At 35.4% G+C, this 26,334-nt stretch overlaps 1 protein-coding gene across 3 annotated transcripts in view; it reads right to left on the bottom strand.

The window, feature by feature from the left end:
- ARAP2 (ArfGAP with RhoGAP domain, ankyrin repeat and PH domain 2) overlaps positions 1-26,334 on the bottom strand; it is a 188,265-nt gene that overhangs the window by 52,941 nt on the left and 108,990 nt on the right. For 2 of the 3 annotated variants that reach the window (XM_059382216.1, XM_059382208.1), the window contains 7 exons: positions 22,612-22,775; positions 17,259-17,471; positions 13,977-14,082; positions 8,155-8,302; positions 6,574-6,642; positions 4,047-4,121; positions 710-827 (listed from right to left, as the gene is read on the bottom strand). In XM_059382216.1, the coding sequence (XP_059238199.1) occupies positions 710-827; positions 4,047-4,121; positions 6,574-6,642; positions 8,155-8,302; positions 13,977-14,082; positions 17,259-17,471; positions 22,612-22,775 (893 nt within the window). The remainder of the gene's footprint in view (positions 1-709; positions 828-4,046; positions 4,122-6,573; positions 6,643-8,154; positions 8,303-13,976; positions 14,083-17,258; positions 17,472-22,611; positions 22,776-26,334) is intronic. The other variant, XM_059382226.1, reaches the window with a different exon arrangement.

Genomic DNA, 26,334 nt, shown 5'->3' on the forward strand with positions numbered 1-26,334 from the left:
AAGACCTTGGTAGGTATCAGCTAGACAGATGGTCAAGGTACAAAGACATTCTGCATCTTTCTTTTTTTTTTTTCCTCCTAGAGGTCTTTACAACCAAACAGTGTCATTAGAATGTAAAGCTTATTCAGCACTTGACTACTGGGGTAGTCAAGGTGTTGCAAAAGCTCTCTCCATCCTTCCATCTCTGAGATAAAAGATGACAAAATATCTGATCCACGCCACTGAAGACAGAGAGAGGACAGGGAAAAAGCCAAAAAAATTAAATAAACAAACAAACAAATAAATAAATAAATAAATCTTCCCCTCAGCTTAAAACAAATTGTTTTTTAAAATATTAATCTTTTAAATCAATATTCTCTGTTTTTGTTAAAAGACTAATAAACAGGAATGAGGTCGGTGGCCATTTCAAATATGGTTACAAATCAAACTGCTTGTCCTTATAAACAAAGACCTATTTCTTAAAGCAGCAACACAGATGCCTAATGTTTTGCACTGTATTTTTATAGTCAAGAAAATAATTATCAAGATGAGTAAAATCATAGGAGGACACTCTCAAGTGGCAATAACATATTAACACATGCACGGAGGTAGAAGGGAATTCAAAATGAGATGTTAATCTTTAAAAAACATGTCTGTAATGACTTGTCACAAAAATAGCACTTCTTCACACTATAAGGAATTTAAGAATCTTAGCATGAAAATCACTTACCTAGCTCTTCATTTTCAATGACTTCAAATGTGGCCCAGATATCACCTTTCATAGGAATTATATTTTTTATTGCTAATATATCATTAGTTAATTCCTCTGCTTCCATCACAGGAGAGATCTATAAAAGAGGCAAAATTCCTTCAAGAATGTATGTCACACACAGAAGTCACCTAATGACAGCACCAACAGTACTCACCCCATCTACCAACTTATGATGCTCTAAGTTTCTCACTTAGTATGCTTACCTAGCTTCTCTAAGCACATAGAAAAACAGCCTGTTCAGTTCTTCTCCATAAACTAGAATACATTTTAATCTGAGTGCAAAAAGATATTAGAGTAAAGACATAATCAGGAAGAATTTTTTTTTTCTTACTTAGTGAGCCATTAGATCACTCAAGGAAGGATTCACCAGACAATGAATCTAATGGTATTCCAGGACTAAAAACTTTTATTCATCAGTTCAGTAATCAAGAGTTCACAGCAGTTTGGTTTATTCGGTCTGGGCCCTGAATTATACACAATCGACTGCTGTCTACCATGCCAAAAAGCTCTAGGGTTTTAGTGGGCTGTGGTGTGCCCTGCTGTGCCTATGACAGATGGTGAGACACAGGAGCAAGCTGGAGCCAGGATTTCAGGGCAGAGGGCAGAATCTGCAGTGCCAGCCCTGGGGCCAGTTCCACTAGAGTCCCAAAGCCTCAGGCCATGGCATAACCACACCATCTTCTTCAGGGACTTTAGGAAATTCTGACTGGTTTCTTTCTTTCTTTCTTTCTTTTTTTTTTTTAAACCATTCTTAAAGGTATACTAGACAAAAGCAAGTGACTTTCTTCAATATGAATTTAGTTCTAATGCTAAACAAACAGAAGATGTTTTAAACATTGGGATATTGCAACTGCAACCTAGTTTGCACATCTTCAGTGAAAGTATGGCCCTATTTAAAAATTTCTTCAAAAAGGAATGTGCTCATTACCATTTCTCCTGTCCAGTACCAATCATAAGCAAAAGCATTCGCATTTATATAAGTAACATAAAACACACTTTCTTACAGGTAGCATCTACAGTCTCTCTTCTGGACTTTGTGGAATGTGTAACATTGAGAATGTATGAATGATACCATAAAGTCTACTGGTTTCTATTTTTAAAAGCCAAATGAAATATAATCTTCAAAGAATAAAAACCTCACTATCTGGGAAAATTGGAAAACTTGTAGTAGTAGAAACTTTGGATGAGTCATTTCAATAATGCTGCTCACCTGAATGGCTGTAACATTTTTTAAAGAAGCATAACCCTTTCTTAAAATAATAAATTACTAAGACACTAAACTGTGAAGGAGGTTGACCAAGGAATGGAAAACCGGAATTCCGTTCCTTATCCCAGAAGACTCCCAAGGACAGGGAACCCCCAGAACTACAAGAACTACCCAAAGCACGCTTTGGAAATTATTACTCCAAGGACTATACAAATCAATATGATGATCACCAGGTTAGGAATATAATGGTCAAAGTATGTGTTCTGGCTTTAACACTTATTTAATTCCCAGTTTGTATTCATGTGAGCTTGAGACATTACTTGCTTCCCCGGCCTCTGGGGGCAGAGGTAATGATCAGCTGAAATAAATATAACTGAAGAGTTTTCTAAAGTCTGAAGCATGAAAAAAATGTTAATAATTATTTTTACATGGTTTTTGTCATGTTTTTAAAGAAAATTTGGAGGGGAGCCTGGGTGGCTTAGTTGTTAAGCATCTCCCTGTGTCTCAGGTCATGATCCCAGGGTCCTGGGTTCAAGCCCCACATCGGGCTCCCTGCTCAGCAGGAAGCCTGCTTCTCGTTCTCCAACTCCCCCTTCTTGTATTCCCTTTCTCACTCTCTCTGTCAAATAAATAAATAAATAAAATCATTAAAAAAATAAAAATAAAAAAATTAAGAGAATTTGGAGTTGTTAAAAAGTGAAACTGACAGTCCTTTATATGCATATACTTAAATAAGAATTTTGCTCGGTTTTAGTAATTTGTATTATGGTCTTGTCAGTAAGATAAAATTAAAATGAGCTACTAAAGAGTGTGTAGGTGGAGCTAAGTCATGTGCTTTGAATACCTCTTCTAGCATTAGCAATGAACTTGTGCTGATTATCTGTACTACTTCCTTGTGTCCCCTATTACCAGCATACCACATTAAGCATAAGAAATTTGATGTGGCCAATGAGTGGCAAGGCTCCTGCTCTTAGGGACTTATAACTGTAGTAGTTCACTCCATGTTGCAAGTGAGTTAACCACTGCCACAGAGACACAATATGGAATCATTAAAAAATATAAATGAATATTACAATGTATTTAACAAAACTAAAGTCCAGAAAGATATAAGACTCTATTTAAACACTGGACTTCAGATGGCAGAATGTCTTCCTCACACAGAGAATGTCGTCTTAACTGAGTAGAAATCTGAATTATCACCGTTACCCTCCCGAAGGCTGAGGAAATACAGAAGGGGAGAACAAGGAGGACACTTTTAATTCAGAAAAAAAGGAAAAAAAAGATTCATATTCTCAAAAAAGACAAGTTCTCCAATATTCAAATCAATTGGAAGATAGAAGTTAGTCTAGAATATAAGAGTGGAAGACCATTAATAAATAATAAAAATAATACAGGACTAGTAGTATCGATTATTTATTAAACACTTATGTGCCAAGCAATTTGCTAAGTGTTTTTTTTTTAAAGATTTTATTTATTTATTTGACAAAGAGAGAGATCACAAGGAGGCAGAGAGGCAGGCAGAGAGAGAGGGAAGCAGGCTCCTTGCTGAGCAGAGAGCCAGATGCGAGGCTCAATCCCAGGACCTTGGGATCATGACCTGAGCCAAAGGCAGAGGCTTAATCCACTGGGCCACCCAGGCACCCCTACTATATATTATATATAGTGTTTATATATAAAACACTATATAAGTGCTTTATAAGCAGTATCCTGTTGAGGACTCATATTAATGATATGATGTAAATACTTTTTAATTTTCATCATTTGATAGGTGAGATGATTGCAACTTAGAGTAAGTTAACTTGCCTAATGCTAAGATACTACAAAGGGAAGGAACAAGTATTTGAGGTCTGGTTTTTTCCTAGAACCTACAGAAAATCTTAACCATAACGTAAAGCACCTAAGATGTTCTCTTTCTAAATGACTAAAACATGGATTTTCCGGAGGATACTGTAATAAAATGTCAATCCTATCAATCATTTTTTTAACTGGACAGGTAAAATATGAGAAATAATGGAAAATTCAAGATATACAAATTAATGCATATCAATACTCCAAAAAGCACTCTTTACATACATCTTTAGGACTCACCCGAATTATAATACTGCAGTCAGGTTCCTTCCTTTCTACATACACTTCAATTAACAAATCTCCAGCCTGGGAGACCTAGAAAGGGGCAAATGTGAAAACAGCAAATATAAGTATGACACTTAAGACACAAAGCCAAATATTTCATAATAGTGGAATGAGCCTATTGATAGCATGATAATACCCATTTTCCAGATGCAGCTGAGAAGGAATCTACACAAATGGCCATTTTTTTTTCATCTCTTAAGAGTGTAATGTCCTGAACACTCTTATATTCTTAGTAAAATAATGAATCTGGCTACAATGAGAAGGAATTTGCTGATGTCAACAACAGAAGTTGTAAGAGCCATTGCCATGTGTGTTAATAGGATAAACAAAATGAGAAGTGAAAATGATCCACATGTGACTTGCTCTAAACTACAGTGTGGGCACAATACCAATAATAAATAGGGAAAAAAGGTGTTGCTAAATTTTCAAAGAGATTGTCCAAATATTGGCATTTGAGGATAAATTAGGTTAGAGCTATATTAAAACTAAAAATAGAAAAAATATATTTAGCAAAGAAAAAAAAAGTGAAGTGACAGTATAAAGTAGATGAAAAGAGAAGTTTTTATTTTAATTATTGTTAGTCAACCATTTAGTGTTCCAATATTTGGGTCACTATTCTATCCCAGCAGACATATTAAGTGAAGAAGAGAAAATCCAGAAAATAAAAACCATAAGATAACGCTATATACATCGACAGTATAATGTGGAAAAGGGTAACGAAAAACCACATGAATCTATGAAAAATATTTTGAGTAGCTTTATTCAGAAACTGCCTTAAGTTATGTAACCACTTAGAAATAGTATCTCCCAATTTTAAAAAAATGATCGAATTGGAGAAACAATCATCCTGAAAATAAATTTGCCTAAAAATAAAACCTGATGAAAAAATTAGTGAGGAAAACATTAAAAATATACTTTGAGGAAGTTCTTAATTATACTGGCAGTAGAGACTTAGAAAAGCTTATTTCCAATTTTTCTTCCTCACTTTCAATGCTACACAAAAATTCAAGAGAAGAAAAGATACAGTGACATTTCTACTTTTCACTGTGTTTGCATAAACAACTCTCCAGGAAGGACACATTTTAAAAATTAAAAACACAAACACAAAGGACTCATAGAGAGAAGCCAAAACAAGAATAACTAAGAAATTCAAACAGGGATAAGACCTGGAGACTGTCAGAAAAAAACACCATAGCAGAGTTTTCAATGGATTAGAGAAAAACAGGTTTCTCCAAAGTTTTCCACTTTTCTGGTCCAATTACTCTGTTTTGTAGACAATTCATTTCTTCTACTTATGGACTCAATTAAAAAGCAGCCAAGATTCATTATTGTAATATGAATATAAAAGAAAAATACAGAAGGACACTCATACTTTATCTAATAACAACATAGGTTATGCTGCCAAAGATTATCCCTTGGACTCACACAACCCTTTATTTCATGACTGAAACTCCCTAAAAAGCAGTAATTCAAGAGAACTGATAAGGAACCAGGTTTTTTAGTGTTATGGTTAACTCCTCTAAAAGCTGCATTAATACTTAGGGTCAAAATGGAGGAGATGCTTTCTCAGGTAAGTACTCTATCACAGTACTAGTACTCAGGGACCTTGGGTACTAGAAATGAAGCTTTTCCTTCCCTCCTTGCTATGGAATGGTAGCTCCATGACTTCTCTAATATTTCAAGAATAAGGTAAATTTAGAGTCGACTAATAAGGAAGCATTTGCCTCATTCTGAGTATATCTATAAACAGAATATATTTGACCTATGGATATTATTTATTTACACTGGTATCCTGAATCCAATATAATTCAAAGTGATTAGAGGAAGATTAAATATGAATTTTAAGAAAGTCTAACGAAGGTTCATCAAACAAGGCAAGGTATGTTGGAAAACTGCTGTGCAACCTGAACACACGAATCCAATACAATGCAACCGAAGCAAGCAAAAGAAGATTTAGAAAGTAGTCAATTTAAGACATAGATCAGCATATGTGACAAAGATGACATTAGAAACATTCCACTAATATAATCATCTGAGAGCATGCAGAGCAAAAGCGTAGAAAAAATAATTTATATTTTCAAAATCATAATGGAAACAATCATTATAGAGCTGTTTTCCATTTACTCTAGTATCTTTTTGGCTTTAAAGGCTTCCTTTGAAATCCACTGGCATTTTTAATAGCGCATTTGTAAGTAAAATTGATTTTACAAAGGGCATTAATAAGATTAATACCGATTTTTCCCTCTGTATTTTGAAAAATCTATTTTAACATACTTTGGCATTTTGCATATAAGCAACATGCTGCAGAATTATGCAACTATTTTATCTAGGTTTTTTTTCCCCCATTACTTTTACTTAGCTTCATATAGGAACTTAAAAATAAATACAACAAACATCTTTACTTACAACAGAAGTTTTGGTTTTTTGTGGTTTTATTTTATTTTTTTTTTAATTCTTTGGAGATCTAACTAATACTACTCACTTGAGTGTCTTTCCACTTGGTAATAAAGCTATTTTCTATGTCCATTTGTTTGACTTGGTCTTCTTTAACCTGTTTAAAATATAATTTGGGATATTCTAATAAAATACAAGGAGTTATGGTACTCATCCTCACATAACTCTTCAGGAATTTAAAGAGCAACAATTTAAAAATAAATGAGAATGGCCATCTTAATCAGCACGGGCCCACACAGCTAGGGCAGAAATAAAGCCAACATAACAGAGCCTCATAAAGTTCAGAGCATTTTATGATGACATCACTTCAAGCTGTGGATTCCAGCAATGGAAGCTATATCACTAAGCAACTTAATAAGCAAGGGGCTGATGAATGATTTGCTAGAGTTTATGTAGGTTGAGAGACAAGACTCATGTCTCAAACTGAAATGCTCATTAAGTGCATATGAAATTTCCACCACTTCAAGTTGGAATTAGCGAAACTATGAAGATAACCATTTGATTTGTTATTTATGTAACAGTACAAAAATAGAAAATAAAGAGAGCACATAAAGCCACACATTTTTTCCCGAATTCTTTCATTTTTCAGCATCAGAATTATTGCGAAGAAGCTGCTGTTGATCAAAAACAGTGGACACATACACATACAGAAAGAAAATTTAAAAGAGATCAAAGAGCAAAGAGAACCCAACAACTTTGGTGTCCTTTCCTACATAAATTAAGATACAAACTGTGTGTTTTTATTTTATTAAAAGAGTTTCCTTCCCTTGGCTAAAGAAACTTGTGATCACTTACATTAAGAATGTAAGAAGTCTACATATAATAACCTAGTACATTAACCCACTTGATTTCAACTAACATATCCATAACCCTGGAAAACAAGAAGTCTTATACGGCACTATTTAAGAGTGCCCCAAAGGTTAAATGACAGCCATGCCAGTGATAATTAAGATGCCAGTGGTAATTAGGTGATGGAACTGGACCTCTAACTCAGATACATTACATTCAAACCCTGGGCTTACTTCCTCTATTTTTACTTCTTTCAACTAAGAAATCATCCTTATTCTGACAGTTTTCTGATGAAACATGAATATACTGACTTCATAAATAGCAAATTGAAAGTCAAATAATTAGAACAGGTAACTTAGTAAAAACCACATGATAATTATTTCTTTTTTTTTTTTTTAATTTCTAACTCAGACACAATTAAAAGAAAACACAAAAATGCATTCAATTACAGAATTTATCAGCCTGGTATTTTCTGCCAAATTTGTGAAATTCATAATTTCACACCTCTGAGTAGACACACTTACTGCATGCACATACTGAAAAAGAAAAAAAAAAAAAAAAAAAGCAAAACAGAAACATCCTAAATTGAAATATTCTGTCCAAAAGATACCAGAGGGCTTTTAAAGCAGCCAAATTTAAATGAATGGCTATAGCTTAAAAGTCTAGTTTTAATGTATCTAATGTATTAAAAATCATATAATTATCCTTTATTTTTAGATATTCATTAAGACTAGATTATAAACATCCTAAAAGGTATTTTTAAATTTGCCAACAGTAATATCAAAACTATTTTAACAAGGTCAGGATATAAAATATTTACCTCAAATATCTCAACATAATTATTAATTAAGTCCTCAATTACATTCACTTCTTCACTAGTTTGTCCCTTAGTTTGAAACAAACAGGATGAAAAGACCAAGGCCAAATTATGCGCATTCATGTGATTGATTTCTGAACATTTCTGAACCCTGTTAGAGAAAAGCACAGCTCATTACCACACAATTATTTTTGAAAATTTCATAGAACTTTAGTCACAATACCCATTTATCATTATTTAGCACACACATACTGAAGGTCTCTGATATAACAGGTATGGTGGTGATTTAAAGAAAAATGTGGTTCTTTTTTCTAATTAGTTTACAGTCTAGTTAAGAACATAAGAAAAAAGCTAAAAGAAGATACGATTACAAGTTACAAAGCAGTACTTGTTTGTTGACTGGAGGAGGGACCCACCATATTCTAATAATTCCAGATAATGGTGCAACCTGCGGCTAAGGCATAAAGATGTGCTTGCACAGTAGCAGAAAATGACCAGAGGGACTGAAGCATAAGTGAAAAAAGGAGTAGGGGGCAGTCGGTAAGCAGGAAACAAGGCAGGAAAGGTGAATTGAGAGGCATTTAGGAGAGAGTTCCAGATTCAAGGTTCTTCAAGGCTAGCTGAGTTTTCCAGGAAGGGCAAATCAGGTGAGAAAAGACTTGGCAGCATGTGTTTGTATGGTTATTCAAAATTGGATATTATCTCCCAAAAGCAAACACTTAATTTAAACATACAATTATACTTTTCTTGGATATTATAAAGAACGGCTTTTTGCAATGAACAGACACAAACAGAGGAGTCAACTCTCCCCATGAAGAGGCTATAACATGTGGGATGTACAGAGAGCCCTGAAAGTTCCGTGATCTTTGAACAGCACAATTGGAACTATGTGGGTCCACTTCCATGTGGATTCTTTTCCATAAATACAGTACAGTAGTATAAATATGTTCCATGACTTCAATAACCTTGACTGTAAGAATATAGTATGTAACACGTCTGTCACATATAGTACATGTTAACTGACTATGCATGTTACTGGTAAGGCTTCTGGTCAACAGTGGGCTATTAGTAGTTAAGTTCAGAGGTGGGGAGTCAGAAGTTATATGTGGATTTTCAATAGCATCTAGGAGCAGTGCCCCTAAATCTTGCATTGTTCAAGGGTAAAGTATATTCACAAACGTTGAGTGGAAAGTGATTTAAATAATACTACATGTGTTTAGAGGAAATTTACATTGATAAAAATGCAAAGATGATAACTATAAGTGATACACACATGGAGGTATCTGTTGATATGTGTCACTGACTATATATAATAGGACTCTGCTTGGTTGTCTAATTACATCTGTAAATTTTAAAATATATACTAAAAAAGGGAGACCAGTTGTATCAAAGGAATAAAACAAGACTAAGTTAGGTACCCCTGTCTATAAAAAGCAGATTCTTGTAGTTACAAAAAAGAGTAAAAGGTGACAGGAATATAAATATGATGATATAAGAAACTCAGAATAAAATACCAAATTGCACAGCAGAGACAGAGCAAGTATAATCATCATATGTGATTTATAAGATGCAAAAGGAATGGCAAGTTAATGGGGGGGTTATAATAACTGTGAACATCCCTCTCAAAACCACTTCTGTACTTTTATCACACTAAATTATAAACATCTGGAAAATTTATCTGCAAGTCTGCCTGTGCTACTAGAATCGAAGCATCGCCCCATCAGGGACTCTTGCTTTAATCACCCTGGAGCGTGTAATAAATATCTGGTGAATGGAATTAAGTAAATGTTAGTCATGGAGGAAGCGATCTGTTATCCCAGGCAGGGATGGAATTAAATGTTAAATCAACCTGACCTTATCCAAATCGACCTCTCAAACTTCTGACAACTCTATCAAACGTTCCTGCCTTCTGTGAGACTTCCTTCTGCCATAGAATACCTCTTTGCTAGTCTTTACCTCTCTCCTCTTCCATTTCTGCAGCTGCCTTCGCTTCTGGCATAAAGTCCACTAGAATATTTTCCTCCCCTTCCTTGATTTCTCTGCCCCACATGCTGCCATTCCCAAGTGTTCCCAGTCTGCTCACTGAGTCTCTTCTCACTCAGGCATTCTCATTAACAAGGGAACGGTTTCCTGATTCGTTTCTCACCATCTACTCCAATCTCTTCCCAGTCAATCCCATTCACGGATTATTGTCCTTAAGCGGATTTGATCACTCTTTATTACCTACAGGAATAAAATCTATATGTTTTTACATGACCACCTGAGCCTTTCACAACTACCTGCCGGCCAATAACAAACTGGCTGGTCCCCGGCACACCTGTTTGCCAGAAAACACCCTCCACTCATTTCCTGTACTTTCCTTCTTTTCACACCCGGCTCACATACCCCTTGAGATGCGAAGCATCCCCTGGATGTCAACACGACAAGTCACTCAATCCTTCTGCCCATACTACAATTCTGTATTTTAAAAGCTGTCCCAATGTTGCTGTTTTTTCCCTAAAAAATACAAAATGCCCTGCAGCACCCCTGGGCGTTCACTTGGACATCCAGACGCTCAGTTTGGAAGAGCGGACTTTTAAGATTTTTTGTCTTTATGTATTATTATCAAATATTTCCGTTCACATGGAATCTTATTAGGTACTGTTTTGTACATAGTAGGCACTAAAATATAGCCAGTTGAAACATATGTCAGTTGAAGAAAAGGAGGCAGGGCGAGGACAGGAACTCATTATCTCAAATTCAAATCAGAACTAAGAATTTTAAGATTCTTAACCACCTGGGTGGCTCAGTTGGTTAAGTATCTGACTCTTGATTTTGGCTCAGGTCATGATCTCAGGGTTGTGGGATCAAGCCCCACATCAGGCTTCTACACTAAGCAGGGAGTCTGCTTTAGATTCTCCTCACCCCTCTCTTCCCCCCTACCCATCCCAAGAGTGTGTGCCCACTCTCTCTCAATCAACAGATTTTAAGAAAATTTAAGTATAAATCAATGTTTAAAATGTCAACTTAATGAACTGTAGCAACCCGGTCATACATTAAAGTATTTGAAGAAAAACTTGCTCCAATGTCTCCTTAGGGATAGGACTATATAACAGATATACTACACTGATATGGTGTCATACGAAAATCTGTTTTACAGTAATGAAGTTTACATGCATGAGAAGTGGTAGTGGGAAAACAAACGTAACAAAAAAAGAAACTGTGAAGAATTTCTGAATGTAGACCACAAATGAGATAGCTTTAGTAGAATCCAACTGCACCAAAATTCATTCAAGAGAGTCCTACATCCGCGCAGGAAGGATTGTGGCGACAATGATATTCCTTAAACCATATTCACACTTGTTAAAGTTCTGTAGTAATTCTTGCAGACAGCAAAACAAATCAGCCTTTCATTTCAATGGAAAAGTTTTTTTTGTTTGTTTGTTTGTTTGTTTGTTTGTTTTTCCAAACATTCCGCATCCTTCAGAGATCCCACTTTTCAAGGAACTATTATATTCTTCCTCTCCTCCCAAATGGAGGAAACTACATACCTTGACATAGAAAATATTTGATTTCTAAACTGTTCTCCTTTAATCAACAGTCTGACACTAAAATGCTGGAATTACCAGTTAGATACAAATTCCTAATGAAGAATTAAAAGTTTCTGAAGAGACCATCATGAGAGAATACTGTGCTCACCGACAGACGCCTCGTAGAGAATTCTGGTCTCTGTACTTCCTTCTCTTCTCCAGTTTCCCTATTATATGAGTGTCAAGAAAGTTTGTGCTTATGCATTGGACTCATCTGAGGGATGCTGCACCTGATTATTTCTAATTCATTTAAAAAATCTTCCATATGCTATTTATCTGAAACAGGCCTTAGTTACAGAAAGAAACACTAAAGCGATAGTTCACTGGGAATTTCATTTTAAAACCATTTTCTTCACTCATCCTCCTGCCCCCCTACTCTGGTAACCACCAGCTGTTCTCCATATTTAAGAATCTGGCATTTTTTTGGTCTTCTTTTTTCTTTGTTCATTTCTTTCTTAAATTCCTCTGGCAAGTGAAACCATACGGTATTTGTCTTTCTCAGTCTGACTGACTTCACTCAGTATAATATCCTCCAGGTCCATCCATGTTGTTGCAGATAACAAAAACCTCATTTTTTATGGGTGAGTAATATTTCATTGTGTATACTTGCTACCACTTCTTCATCTGTTCATCTATTGATGGACACTTAACATTGCTTCTATGACTTGGCTATTATAAATAACACTGCAATAAACATGGGGGTGCATATATCTTTTTGAATTAGTGCTTTTACTGTCTTTGAGTAAAAACTGGTAGTGGAATTACTAGATTAGATGGTAATTCTATTTTTAGTGTTTTGAGGAACATCATGTTTCCACAGTGGCTACACTGTTGCGTATTTCTGTCAGCAGTACCAGACGGGTCCCTTTTCTCCACATCCTTGCCAACACTTATTATTTTTCTATCTTTTTGTTACTAGCCATTCTGACTGGCATAAGGTGATATCTCATGGTAGTTTTGATTTGCATTTCCCTAATGATAAATGGTGTTGAGCATCTTTTCATGTGTCCTTTAGCCATCTGTCTTCCTCGGAGAAATGTCTACTCAGGTCCTCCGCCAATTTTTAATGAGACTATATATTTCTCTGTTATTGACTTACAGAAGTTCTTTATATAGTTTGAACATTAACCCTTTATTGGATATGTCATTGTAAATATCTTCCCCCATTCAGCAGGCTGCCTTGTTTTGTTGATAGTTTCCTTTATTGTGAAAAATCATTTTATTTTGGTGTAGTCCCAATAGTTTATTTTTACTTTTGTTTCCCTTGCCCAAGGAGACATCGAGAAAGATCTTTCTAAAGTCAATGTCGAAGAAATAACAGTCTATGTCCTCTTCCAGGATTTTTATTGTTTAAGGTCTCACATTTAGGTATTTAATCCATTTTAGTTTGTTTTTTGTGTATGGTGTTAGAAAGTGGTCCAGTTTCTTTTACATGTAAGTTGTCTGGTTCTCCTAGCACCACTTGTTAAAGAGACTGTCTTTTCCCCATTGTATATCCTTGCCTCCTTTGTCATAGATTGACCATGTAAGCATGAGTTTATTTCTGGACTCTCTATTCTGTTCCATTGCTTTATGTGTCTGTCTGTGTGCCAGTAGCACACTGTTTCAGTCACTAGAGCTCTGTAGGATATCTTAAAATCTAGGATTGTGGTACTTCCCTTTGCTGCTATTTCTCAAGATTGCTTTGACTATTTGGAAACTTCTGTGGTTCCATGCAAATTTTACGATTACTTGATTTTAATTCTATAAAAAATTCTGTTGGGATTTTGAAAGGAATTGCATTAAATCTACAGATTGGTTTAGGTAGTATGGACATTTTACAATTTAATTCTTCCACTCTTTGAACAGAGTATATCTTTCCATTTACTTCTGTCGTCTTCAGTTCCTTTCATCAGTGTTTTACAGTTTTTGGAGTACAAATCTTTCCTTTCACTTCATTGGCTAAGCTAATTCCTAAAGTATTTTATTATTTTTGGTGCAATTATAAATGGAATTATTGTCTTAATTTCTCTGCTACTTCATTATTAGCCTCTAAAAATGCAACAGATTTCTATATATTCATTTTGTATCCTACGACCTTACTGAATACATTTATCAGTTCTAGTTGTTTTTTAATAGATTGAAACCATTTTTAAGATATGATGGGAAATTCACAGCCCCATACACAAAGTTTGCTATGCTGCTTTAAATTTAAGATACAATGCCTTACTGAATGCCATGTTTGAAATGTCTAAGAAAGCTCACGAAACCACTCACCTGTAAAGGTGTTCGATTACAGCTGCCAACGTTGCTCGGTTGACCCCTGGAAGAGAACGTATAAATGCTCCATACTTTTTAATTCTTTCCTTGTCATCTTGAGTATCTAGATGTTCAAAACAAAACAAAACACAAAACAATCTTAAGCCTAAATTAATAGTCTATACTACACATCTGCCTTTTAACACTATTTTAAAATAGTATTCATTATTATTTCACTAAGTGATCTAATCGAGTGTCAATAGAATAAACATTCAAACTTCTCTAATTCTGGCAAAGCACTTACATCAACATTATGTGGTAATAAGCTATAGTTCTAATACTTTCTAATTAAAAATGAAGCACTTTCAAAACCCAGGTTTGCATTTTATCCCCCACTTGATGAACTACTGAACTTCAACTAATAGGAATATATTCAATTAAGGACTCATATTGGAGTAAAAATTGAAATATAAACCAAAAGTACTTTCTTTGGCTATGGAAAGATTTCACTATCTGTTATTTGAAAATGACATTTGTGATTTTCTGTGTGTGTGTGTGAAATCACAAAAATCATACCAAAACTATGAACCACCCCAAAGCTATGAACTGCATTACCCTGCAGATTCATGTAGAGGGCCTCTTACCAACGCTGGTACCTCCAACTCCTTGGAAAAGGGAAGAGGGCAATGGAAGAAACCATGTGCAGCCCTGACAGCTATGACACAGACTTACAGGAGGATGGACCCTCTGTTATGGAGAGGGGGGTGAAAAGGAATTGTGCTTCCCTCTCCTAACCTCCTAAGTCAAATATTTGGAGAAACTAGGCCCAGGAACCCCCGAAGTTCTAGACTCTAAAGATGTGTAGTGGTGGTCTGATCTGACCTGCTAGCTCACAGGGGAAATGAAAGGCCATTCTTCAAAGAAATAACTTGTACTGACTTTGTACCTTAAGGAGATTGCACTTAGATATTCCCTTGCAATTTCCAACTACCTTTGGAAACAAGATTTTTTCATTTTCTGCTTAGCCCTACCTATTCTTTTCACAGAAAGCCAGCAGCACATTAATGATTCTTTAAAAGTACACAGTCACTTTTAAAGGGCACTAGGATCCCAGGGGAAGTAAGAAACTCTGTGGCACATTTTTGAAGTACACTCTTATTCAAAACTGTAACTGATAGTTCTTTTGTACTGATACAGTCTGCATGGAAGGTCTATGAAAGTAAACATGATCATGTTGACTTAAATGTGCTAGTAGATGACCCTCTAAAAACAAGAGTGGAAAACACCCAAATTATATTCAAAGGACTACACTGGAAGTGAAGTCTAGTACAATCCAAACACTGACACTCTTCTCATCCAGTTTCTAACTGTAATGGTATTTACTTAATAAAATGTAATTAATTCTATTACACTTATAAGAAGTCATGCTATTAAAGCACATATTCACAAGTCTAATAAGAATAAAACAGATGATATTTTCAAAGTAAAGCTTAAGCAATTTGAAAGTAAAACTTAAGATAGATTTCAGGTCATAGAGAAAATACAAAGAAATGTTCAGCTAGCCACAGACATCAGACAATTTAATGGTGTTCTTAGAAGAACAGATCATATATCATATAAATAGGTGGTATGACACTGTAAGGCATTCTTTGCCTCAGCACACAGGACCCTAGAGAGCTCTCCTATGAGGTCACCCAAAAAGTTCCAGTTTATTCTTGTCAGATCCAACACAAGGCACTTCTGACAAGTCAGGGCTATGCTGAATCTAAAAGCAAATAACTTTAAGGCTATCTGACCTCGTATCCGAAACCTTCTCCAAGAAAATTCTCAAAGAATTCACATTCAAGTAAAAGATAAACACATTCCTCTTTGACATATGCTACTATCTACCAACTACCTCCTCCTGATAGATTGACAACATTAAAGACATCTTTGTCATAGAACCTGATAATTGAACAAAAGCCTCAAATTTTTGATAACTGATTTTGCAACAAAGATAAATTATAAGCCTTTATTGAGATGCTATAAATAATTTCATAGTTATAAATCACAAAGAAATGTTTCTGAAACAAAAATGAGGGTGGCAAGATAACTGGACTTAAAGAGATATATTATCTTATTCTGTATTTTATATCCCATATAATTATGCAGTCAACTCTCTTTTTGATTAGTTGAACCTATTGGTTTGAGCAGCATCAGGAGGCAAACAAAAGGCTTCTGAATTGGGCAACTGTGAAAAGCTTTAATAACAATCTTACTCCCTTCTTGCTGACACTAATACAGATCATTCTTGGGATAATTTTCCAAACTGTCGATGTTTTATGACATCATTTCCACATTAACCCCTTAAGTATCACGTTTATACTTTAAACAAATAGGTTCACTGAAAAAGCCTATTTCTTGATAGAAAAGTGTCATATAGTCAAATTCAAAGGCCACTTTTGCAAAAATCCTAAACAGAATAAATGTATAAGTGAGAAATATATTAGTAAATTATCATAAAAATTCAATGACAAATTTTTTTAATTGAAAAATTAAAGATTGAAAATCATGGAAAATACTGTAGATATAGGAGAAAAGCTAGTGGTTTATTACTATAATAAGGATTACATAAATTATAGGTGTAGGACAAACACTATAAAATACATAAAAATGAAAATAGTTCTATTAGAAAAATGGGATTAAAGGTAATGCTTACATTTAAAAGTCTTCATTTTTGTAATGTTTCTGTAAAAGGAGTTATTTTGAATTAATGGATATAGATGTAGGTTTTACTGAATCAATTTAACCCAGTAAGTGATTAAATAAACTACTTTTCTAGGGTCATTTCTTAAATAGGTTCTCTTACAGTGTAGCAAAATTGTCTCTTTTTTTAAATTAATTAATGAAAAATAAAGAAGGAAAGAGTTAAAAAAAAAATACTGTTATGAACCCCTACAGAGGTAGAGTAAATGATACAGGCAAAGAGCCAATGAGGGAATGGGATAAAATCCAACTTATATTACACCTTTAATTTTAATCTTAATGAGAAATTAATAGCATACATGGACCTGACCATAAAACTTCAAAGTTAACACAAACACTAAGAAATCTGAAAACTATGAATTACTTTAATATACTACTTAGCAATTATTACTAGAAATTTCTTTTGAGGTAGTTACAAATAATTGATATTTGCACAATTTCTGTTCTAAGCCATTATGTACATTGTTCCTTTCAATTCTCAGATCAAAGATTTAAAAGATATAATTATCAAGTTAGAAGACAAGCATTTATTATGTTCTGTTTTATATGTATTACCTAAAGCAGAGATCCAATACGGATAGAGCTCCTTAGTAAGAAGTGCGTCGTCTATGTCAGAGAGAAAATTCTTCAACACGCCAGTCACATCTTCAAGCTGATGTTTTCCCGCTCTCAATTTAAAGCTTCTTGCATCTTTTTTGAAACTCTCCAGAAGTTCACTTATGTGCAAAGGATCACCATTCTTTTGATAGATATATTTGCATCCTAAACCTTTGTTTAAAAAAAAAATTATATGAAAAAAGTTGAGAATCAAAATCCACTCTTAAACCTTAGAAACAGAACAAATTTGTGTTGGGATATTGAGCAAGACAAAATCATTATCCAAGAGTTGATAGAAACACACATGAGGGAAAGAGCCTCTCCTGCCCACTTATTTAGGTATTTAAAATGTAAACCTGATGAACTATTTCAGCTTCATCCTCAGCTGTTAGCATGCCCCTAGTTAGCCCTTCCCTCAGTTTTTCATAGCATCTGCAATATTTTTTTTTTTTTTTTAAACCAAAGGTGCGCTAGCTTCACTTTGTCTCCCGGAATTCAAGCTTGTCTCCAGCTTCACCAGTTAACAGACTCTCTGGTATAATTTTTTCTTAACCCTCTGCACTCATATTTGTATATTAATTTCTGCCTATTTCACATTTTTTTCTTCTTCTAGATGAAGAGTTGGGTCATGGGTCATATCCTTTGTTTTGTTTAGTTTTGTTTTTTGTTTTTTTGAGGCAGGGGAGAGGCAGAGAGAGAGGAGGAGCGAGAATCTCCAACAGGCTCCAGACTTAGCACAGAGCTCAGTGTGGGACTTGATCTCAGGACCCTGAGATCATGACCTGAGCTGAAATCAAGAATCAGATGCTTAACCAAATGGAGCCACCCAGGCGCCCTGAGGGTCATCTCCTTTACAAAGTTATTGGTTCATTAAGTGCCCCATGTAAACTAAAGGGGAGAGGTGAGGTTAGTAAGAAGAAGAGGAGTAAAGAAGAGTGATGGTAATGATGATAATGCAAAAATAAATAAATTAATTATTTTAATTAAATGGTAACTTTGCCCCCCTCTCAGATCTCTGGTTTCTCCTCCTTCCAAAACCATGCTGAATTTCCTGTATTTATTCTTCCTATCATTTCACCCTCACTTCTGTTCATCTTTGAGCCACAATCTTGCTTCTGTGCCCAATCCCCACGCAACTGGAACCACCTTCATCAAGAATACGAATGAGAGGGCGCCTGGGTGGCTCAGTGGGTTAAGCCTCTGCCTTCAGCTCAGGTCATGGTCTCAGGGTCCTGGGATAGAGGCCCGCATCGGGCTCTCTGCTCAGCAGGGGGCTTGCTTCCTCCTCTCTCTCTCTGCCTGCCTCTCTGCCTACTTGTGATCTCTCTCTCTCTCTCTGTGTCAAATAAATAAATAAAATATTAAAAAAAAAAGAATACCATTGACATCCTATTTTCTATATGTTTTCTTGTTTTTATCCAATGAGAATCTCCTGCAGTATTTGACATTCAAATGAATCCATGCTAAAATTCTTTTAATTTCATGGTTTTTGTGACATTATGATCACATATCTTCCCCCCCTTTCCTCTATGATGACTCTTCCAGTCTTCTAGATATATTACCATCAAGCATTTACTAAAGATTCCAGAAATTCATCAAGTCGCCTGTCTTCCTGACTCCCCCACAAAATTCTCAGGGTGAACCCAACTTTATCACTTCAACTACTACATATACATTTTCACCTGGGTTTTCATTTCTAAGATGTCAAACACACACATACACACAGGCACAAAACTGTCATGGACAAATCAAAAAAATCTGAGGAATTAAGTCTCCTGTCCCATTTGCTCAGTCACCTACCAATCCCAGTATGTTCTTTATCTTGTTCCTGTATCTCAATACATGGAAGTGCCTTCTCCCTAGTCCTTTGTAAGTCAGAACTTTTCTTTCTCACTTACAATATTAAAGCGAAACAAAACAAATGTCACATACATTTTTCATCATAACCTTGTTCTCAAAATTGTCCCCTTTCCTTCATCTCCTGTACTGTTTGTTATTTTTTGCACTCAATTCCTCACTACATTTTCACAACACCCACCCCTATTTTTAGGCAACCCTCCAGTCCACCTCCACAGTGATAACAGCTTGATCTGAGATACAGGTCTGCTGGTGTAACCAACATACTTAAAAATCTATGTACAAAAAAAAAAAAAAAAAAAAATCTGTGTACCACCTTCCCACTGCCTAGATGGCAAGTTTGAGTGCATACTACAATATTTAAGGCTCTACACAAATAAGCTTAACCCTCCTGTCTCCTTTCTCCCGTTCTTCCAACATTAAGCTCTGGCGACATTTAATTACACAAAGTTTCCTCAAAAGACAACTTCCCTTATGACTCTATACATGGGCATACACTGTTCCTCCTCCTATAAGTCCTATTCCCATCTTCTGAATAGCTCCTACTTTCTCTTAATCACGGCAGGCACCACATCTCACCCATAAAGCAATCACTACCCCTACTCCAGGTGAAATTCACCTCGTACCAACCGCTGACTCTCTCTACCACAGAATTTTGTACACTTGAGATGCTAACTGCCTAGTTGTTTGCCTTTGATTCAAAGGTCTGTAAATACCTAGAAGGCAAGGGGCATGTCTTATTCTCTGCATACAGTTAACTACACTGTGACTAGAACTTAGTAAGCATTCAATAAATGATTATTTAATGCAAGAATACGCAACTTCTACAAAAACAAAAAAAAAATTTGACTAAGTTTTTGAGATCTTGTGCTTCTAGTTGAGTAAATTTCTAATAGTGAGTACTCAAATAAGTTAACTGCATGTGAATTTAAACAACTTTGTTTACATAAATTTCCCTGAAAAAACTACTATAACTCATTAAAAAAAATTAAACTCTATAAATTTGACTGTAAAGTTGGTCAAGATCAAACCTTGACACTGTGAGCATAAAAAATTGGTCTTCAGATTTTATTTATTTATTTAAAATATTTTATTAATTTGAGAGCCAGAGAGCACAAGCAGGGAAAAGAAGGCGGCTCCTGATGCAGGGCTTGATTCCAGAATACTGGGATCATGACCTGAGGTGACCGCAGGAGCATTTAACAGACTGACCCATCCAGGCACGACTGGCCTTCAGATTTTAATATATAGGTCAGGAAGTTCAAAATAATTGCAGTTTGGTAAAAGCTCTGAATCAACCACCTGCATTCTATTAATCACAGGGCATTTTGTTAAGTGCATATAGTATCTTCTATACATGCTGGTAACATTGTGATTTCCCCATGTTCTGCTCATTAAAAACAAAACAAAACATAAAAAGTCTTTCGTTGGCTTTATTACTTTAATATGCAAGTTAATGTACCTTATGCCAGTATTACAAAATAGTTTTAATGTATGAAATTTGGTTGGAAACAATCTAATGCTTAATGATTTTAAATTCAAAGAAACACCACAAACTTCTGATTTCCCTAGAGAAACAATAAATTGGATTCACTGGAGCTAGTGGAGTTATTTTAATCATTTCTCAGCTTAAGAAAGACCCTCTGCCATTATGAAACTAACATGATGTGAAAATTCCCAATGAGGTTATGCTCTTGCTAAAACACAATATGTGTGTAATTCATTTATACCTACGAAATTCAAGTGCACTAATAAGTAATGACTAATAAATAAAGACAATAACCTTCTTCCTCTCCCATTTTCAAATGAACAGATGATTACCACTGATAAGGAGAATACAGACATACTATCATAGGAAGGAGCTTCATAGAGTAATAGCCAAATAATGTGATTACATACATATTTATGCTAGATATATAATTCAAATATATATAATTCAAACACAGTGAATCTGAGTATCAATAATAGTTGTACTTGAATTACATGTGAAATAAGCAAAATACTTAAAATGGAATTCTCCCCAGAAGAAAATAGGTTAATATACACACATTATAATTTCTAAAAATTGGTTTCTTCATAGCCTGTTATTTTTGACATTTTGCTCTTATTAGTTTATTGTCAGTTCTCATACTGAAACCCATGATTCATGGCTTTGTCTTTAACTTTTTACTCTCACTGCTGTATTTCCAGCACCAAGATCAATGGCTGGCATTCAGTGGACAATAAATAAGTAACAAACTAATACCACAATATTTTACAGCAGCTCTCTCACTCATTATACCTTCTTTTCAAATTAAAAACACCCAAGGACACTTCTAATATTGAGAGAACAAAAATAAAAGTTAATTGCCTTCCAAAATATAAGATCAATCATTTTACTTTTCCACGTTTGTAATCTAAATCAATGACACTTATCTATAGATTAACAGGTAGAAAACATTTTTACATTAAAAATATAGTTAGGGGCGCCTGGGTGGCTCAGTGGGTTAAAGCCTCTGTCTTCGGGCTGAGGTCATGATCTCAGGGTCCTGGGATCAAGTCCCACATCGGGCTCTCTGCTCAGCGAGGAGCCTGCTTCCCTTCCTCTCTCTCTCTGTCTGCCTCTCTGCCTGCTTGTGATCTCTGTCAAATAAATAAATAAAATCTTAAAAAATAAATAAAATAGAAAATAAAAATACAGTTAAACTTCTACCTTTTAGAGTATTAAGAAAATATGAAACAAAGAATTTGAGGAATTCAAAGTAATTTGAAAATAAACATAAAAAATCAAATCATACTTTACTTTTCAGGTACATCTAAAATACTATCATAGAGTATTAAATTAAAATGAACCTAGACCATACACGGTCAACCAGTTACCTTTTACTTGGAAGCTATTCATGAAAATGCCTGTTAAAATTAAGTCAAAACTATTATAATAACCATAATTCTTAATGTAAACACGTGAACAAGAGCATGCTGAATGAAATAAATGTACCCACACACTTGAATATATGGCACCAAAAGAATCCATTTTTTCACAATATTGTCCCACAGTTTACCACTTCCAAAAAACATAATTATGAGGCAACACTTTGTCTTCCCCTTCACTTTACTGAAAGCTTAAAATCTCTGAAAAAATATAGTCTTCAGTCTATTTCTAATATACATCTTACAGATTGTTTCAAAATGGTATTTAAAATACCATATTTTTATGGAATGGTATTTTTATGGTATTAAAATACCATATTTTTATGCACATGAGAAAAAGAAAATAGTAAAAGTATGTTATGTAATTTGAATTTTATTGGGAGAAAGAATGGCATTTGGCTGAATAGTGACTATGTTTTTATTTTTCATGGATGTACTTACAAATATCAAGAGCCCTAGTGCAGTCCAATGGAGATACCACTTAAAAACTCTAAGAATGATACTATGAGTTCTGTGGGTTGAATAAAAACTCTGTGTTACTCACCATACTGTGTAACAAATGCTATACAGCTGTTCACAATAATGGGGACGTCATTTTTGCTGAGCTGCTGATCCTGTAGAGCATTGCCATCTGTACCTGCTGCTTTCTCAATTGCGGTATGCCAGACTGTGAAATCCAACTTGCTATGCCCATGGATGTATAATGTTCTGTAAAAGTTTAAAAGCATTTCAAATTATAATTTGGGTGTTGTTTTTGTTTTTGTTTTTTTTAAGGTTTTTTTTTTATTCTTACTTCTAGACAGATGATCCTTAATACATATAAATGTGATCTTGTCTCATCCATGAGGAGAAAAACCCTCCGTCCACCATTAGCTCCCATTCGAGGTCCCTTTTGCCTGTGTAGTCACATCTCTCCAGGAAGACAGGAAGTTCTCTGAATTCATGGTCTCACCCCCCTTACATTTCCTGACCCCTTTTATTTTGTTTCTGAATATGTGAACTGAAACTACTGTGGCCAGCATCATAGGTAACTAGATTTTGCGGCTACATTTTTCAACATTTTTAGAACTGTCAATGATTTCATTTCTTAAGAAAAAAAATACATTCTTAAGGAAAAAAAAATACAATTTGTTCTGGTTTTTCCTCCTGTCTTTCTGGTCATTCGATTTCCACACAAGCTCACTTCCTCTTTTTGAACCTCAGAGCACTCGCATGAACTCCAAGGACTCTGCAGAGACAGGTCATTCATTCAGGTCAGTGGCTTTGTCCCTCTCCTGGGAGTGATAACCACAAATCCCTATATCCAGGTTATATATGTATCTCACAGATCAGGTCTCCATGTGACTGAAAAGCAAGAGCATAAAGCAGTTAAGAGACTGGAAAATTACCTCCCAAATTCAAATTTTCACTCTGCACTTAATTCCTTTGTGACCTGGGACAAGTTACCAACCTTCTTTGGGCCACAGTTTCATCAGTGGCAAAATGAAGGTAATAATAGTACCTCCCTCAACACTCAATGAATGTAACATTAATAACTAAGTAGTAAATACCATTATACTAATTAATATTAATTTTTGGACACCCTCATCTTACTGTGCCACAACTATCTCAAAACTTTCTCTTTCTCATACCAAATAGGTACTAAAATTATCCGCTTATCCCACCAGAAATTTAGGGTTCATTTATTTATCTCTCTCTCTCTCTCTTTTTTTTTTTTTTTAAGAGACAGAGGGTGTGCATGCACACACCTAAGTTGGGGGTTTGGAAGAGAGAATGTTAAGCAGGCTCCACAACCAGCATGTCCCACACAGGGCTCAATCTCATAACCCTGAGCCACTCAGGTGCCCCAGGATTAACTGATTTTAAATTGGTTCCTGTCCCCGCCCATCCCTATCACTGCCATCCGAATTCCGCTGATTCTTGTTCCTGAATATATTTACTCTGTTTCCTCTCCATTCCAGCACTGTTTGATTTCAGGTCTTCACACTGCTCCTCCTAATAAACCTCCTTTCCCACTTCTCCATGTGGCTCTCTAATCTCCACTCCTCAGGAGTGATCTAATATGCAAAACTAATCTCAAGATTGAGAAATGAAACTGATAGAAAGAAATAGAGTTAAACAAAATAATGAGACAGAGGAATATATTCCTAATGAAAGAACAAAACAAAATCTCAGAAAAACAACAAAACAGAGACAAGCAAGCTGCCAGATAAAAATTCCAAGTAATGGTCATACCACTAAACCAGCTTTGCAAGAAATACTAAAGGGGATTCTTTGAGTGGAAAGACCCAAAAGTGACAAAAACAAAGAATCTGAGAAAATCTCCAAAAACAACAAAACACATAATAAAATGATAATAAATAAATATCCATCAATAATTACTTTAAATGTAAATGGACTAAATGCTCTAATCCAAAGACATAGGGTGTCAGAATGGATAGAAAAACAAGACCCATCATTATGCTGTCCACAAGAGACTCATTTTAGACTTAAGAACACCTAAGGTTGAAAGTGAGGGGATGGGGTGTCTGGGTGGCTCACTCAGGTAAGCGTCTGCTTTCAGTTTGGGTCATGATCCCAGAGTCCTGGGATCAAGTCCCACATCAGGCTCCTTGCTCCGTGGGGAGCCTGCTTCTCCCTCTCCCTCTGTCTGCTGCTCCCTCTGCTTGCGCTCTGTCAAATAAATAAAAACAAACCTTAAAAAAAAAAAAGTGAAGGGATGTAGAAACATTTATCACACAAATGGATGTCAAAAGGAAGCTGGAGTGGCAATACTTTTATCTGACAAACTAGACTTTAACAGAAAAGACGGTAAGAAGAGATAAAGCAGGGCACGGTATCATAATAAAGAGGATAATCCAACAAGGAGATCCAACAATTGTAAATATTTATGCCCACAACATGGGAGCGCCCAAATATATAAATGATTAATAACAAACATAGAGGAACTAATTGATAGTGACACAATAATAGGGGACTTTAATACCCCACTTAATCAATAATCTAAACAGAAAATAAACAAAGAAACGATGGTTTTGAATGACAAGCTAGACCAGATGGACTCGAAGTAAGGATCATAATGATGTTTACTAAAATCTAAGGAAAAATGAACACAGTTGGAACTTCAATGAAGAGATAGAAAATATAAAAAAAGAATCAGGGCTGAAGAATATAATAACTGAAAGGAAGTTAGGAATCAACAGCAGATTAAAGGATGCAGAAGAATGGGTGAGTGCAGAGGAATGGAAGACTTGGGAACGAAAATCACCCAAACAGAACAGCAAAAAGAAAAGGTAATTTAAAAAGTGAGCATAGTTGAAGAGACCAATAGGACAACATCAAGTATTCAAATATTTGCATTATAAGAGTCCCAGAGGAGAATAAAAAAAAGAAAAAAAAAAAAAAAAAGGGGGGGGGGGGACAGAAAACCTTTTTTTTTTTTTTTTTTTTTTAAAGATTTTATTTATTTATTTGACAGAGAGAGATCACAAGTAGACAGAGAGGCAGGCAGAGAGAGAGAGAGAGGAGGAAGCAGGCTCCCTGCTGAGCAGAGAGCCCGATGCGGGACTCGATCCCAGGACCCTGAGATCATGACCTGAGCCGAAGGCAGCGGCTTAACCCACTGAGCCACCCAGGCGCCCCAGAAAACCTTTTTTTGAAGAAATAATGTCTGAATACTTCCCTAACCTGATAAAGGAAACAGACTTCCAAGTTCAGAAACAGAAGAGTCCAATCTAACATGAACCCAAACAGACTCACACCAAGACGTATTATAACTAGTGTCAGGAGTTAAATCGAGAATCTTAAAAGCATAAAGAGAAAACAACCCCTTACCTACAAGGGAACCCCCTTAAGACTATCAGCTGATTTTATAACAGAAATTTTACCAAACAGAGTAACACGACATATTCAAAGTGCTGAAAGGAAAAAAAAATTACAACCAAGAATACTCTACACCCAGCAATATTATCACTCCGAATTAAAGGAGCAATAAGAAGTATCTCAGATAAGGAAAAACTAAAGGTGTTCATCAAACCAGACTTACAAGAAATGTTAAGAGGACGTCTTTAAATAAAAAGAGAAGGCCACAACTGAAATTACAAACCATAACTGACTCTTTATCTCACAAAACAAACTGAGGGTTGCTGGGGGGAGGAGGTTTGGGAGAAGGGGGTGGGATTATGGACATTGGGGAGGGTATGTGCTTTGGTGAGTGCTGTGAAGTGTATAAACCTGGTGATTCACAGACCTGTACCCCTGGGGATAA

The sequence above is a fragment of the Mustela nigripes genome, chromosome 1, assembly GCF_022355385.1.
Source record: "Mustela nigripes isolate SB6536 chromosome 1, MUSNIG.SB6536, whole genome shotgun sequence".
Lineage (NCBI taxonomy): Eukaryota > Metazoa > Chordata > Mammalia > Carnivora > Mustelidae > Mustela > Mustela nigripes.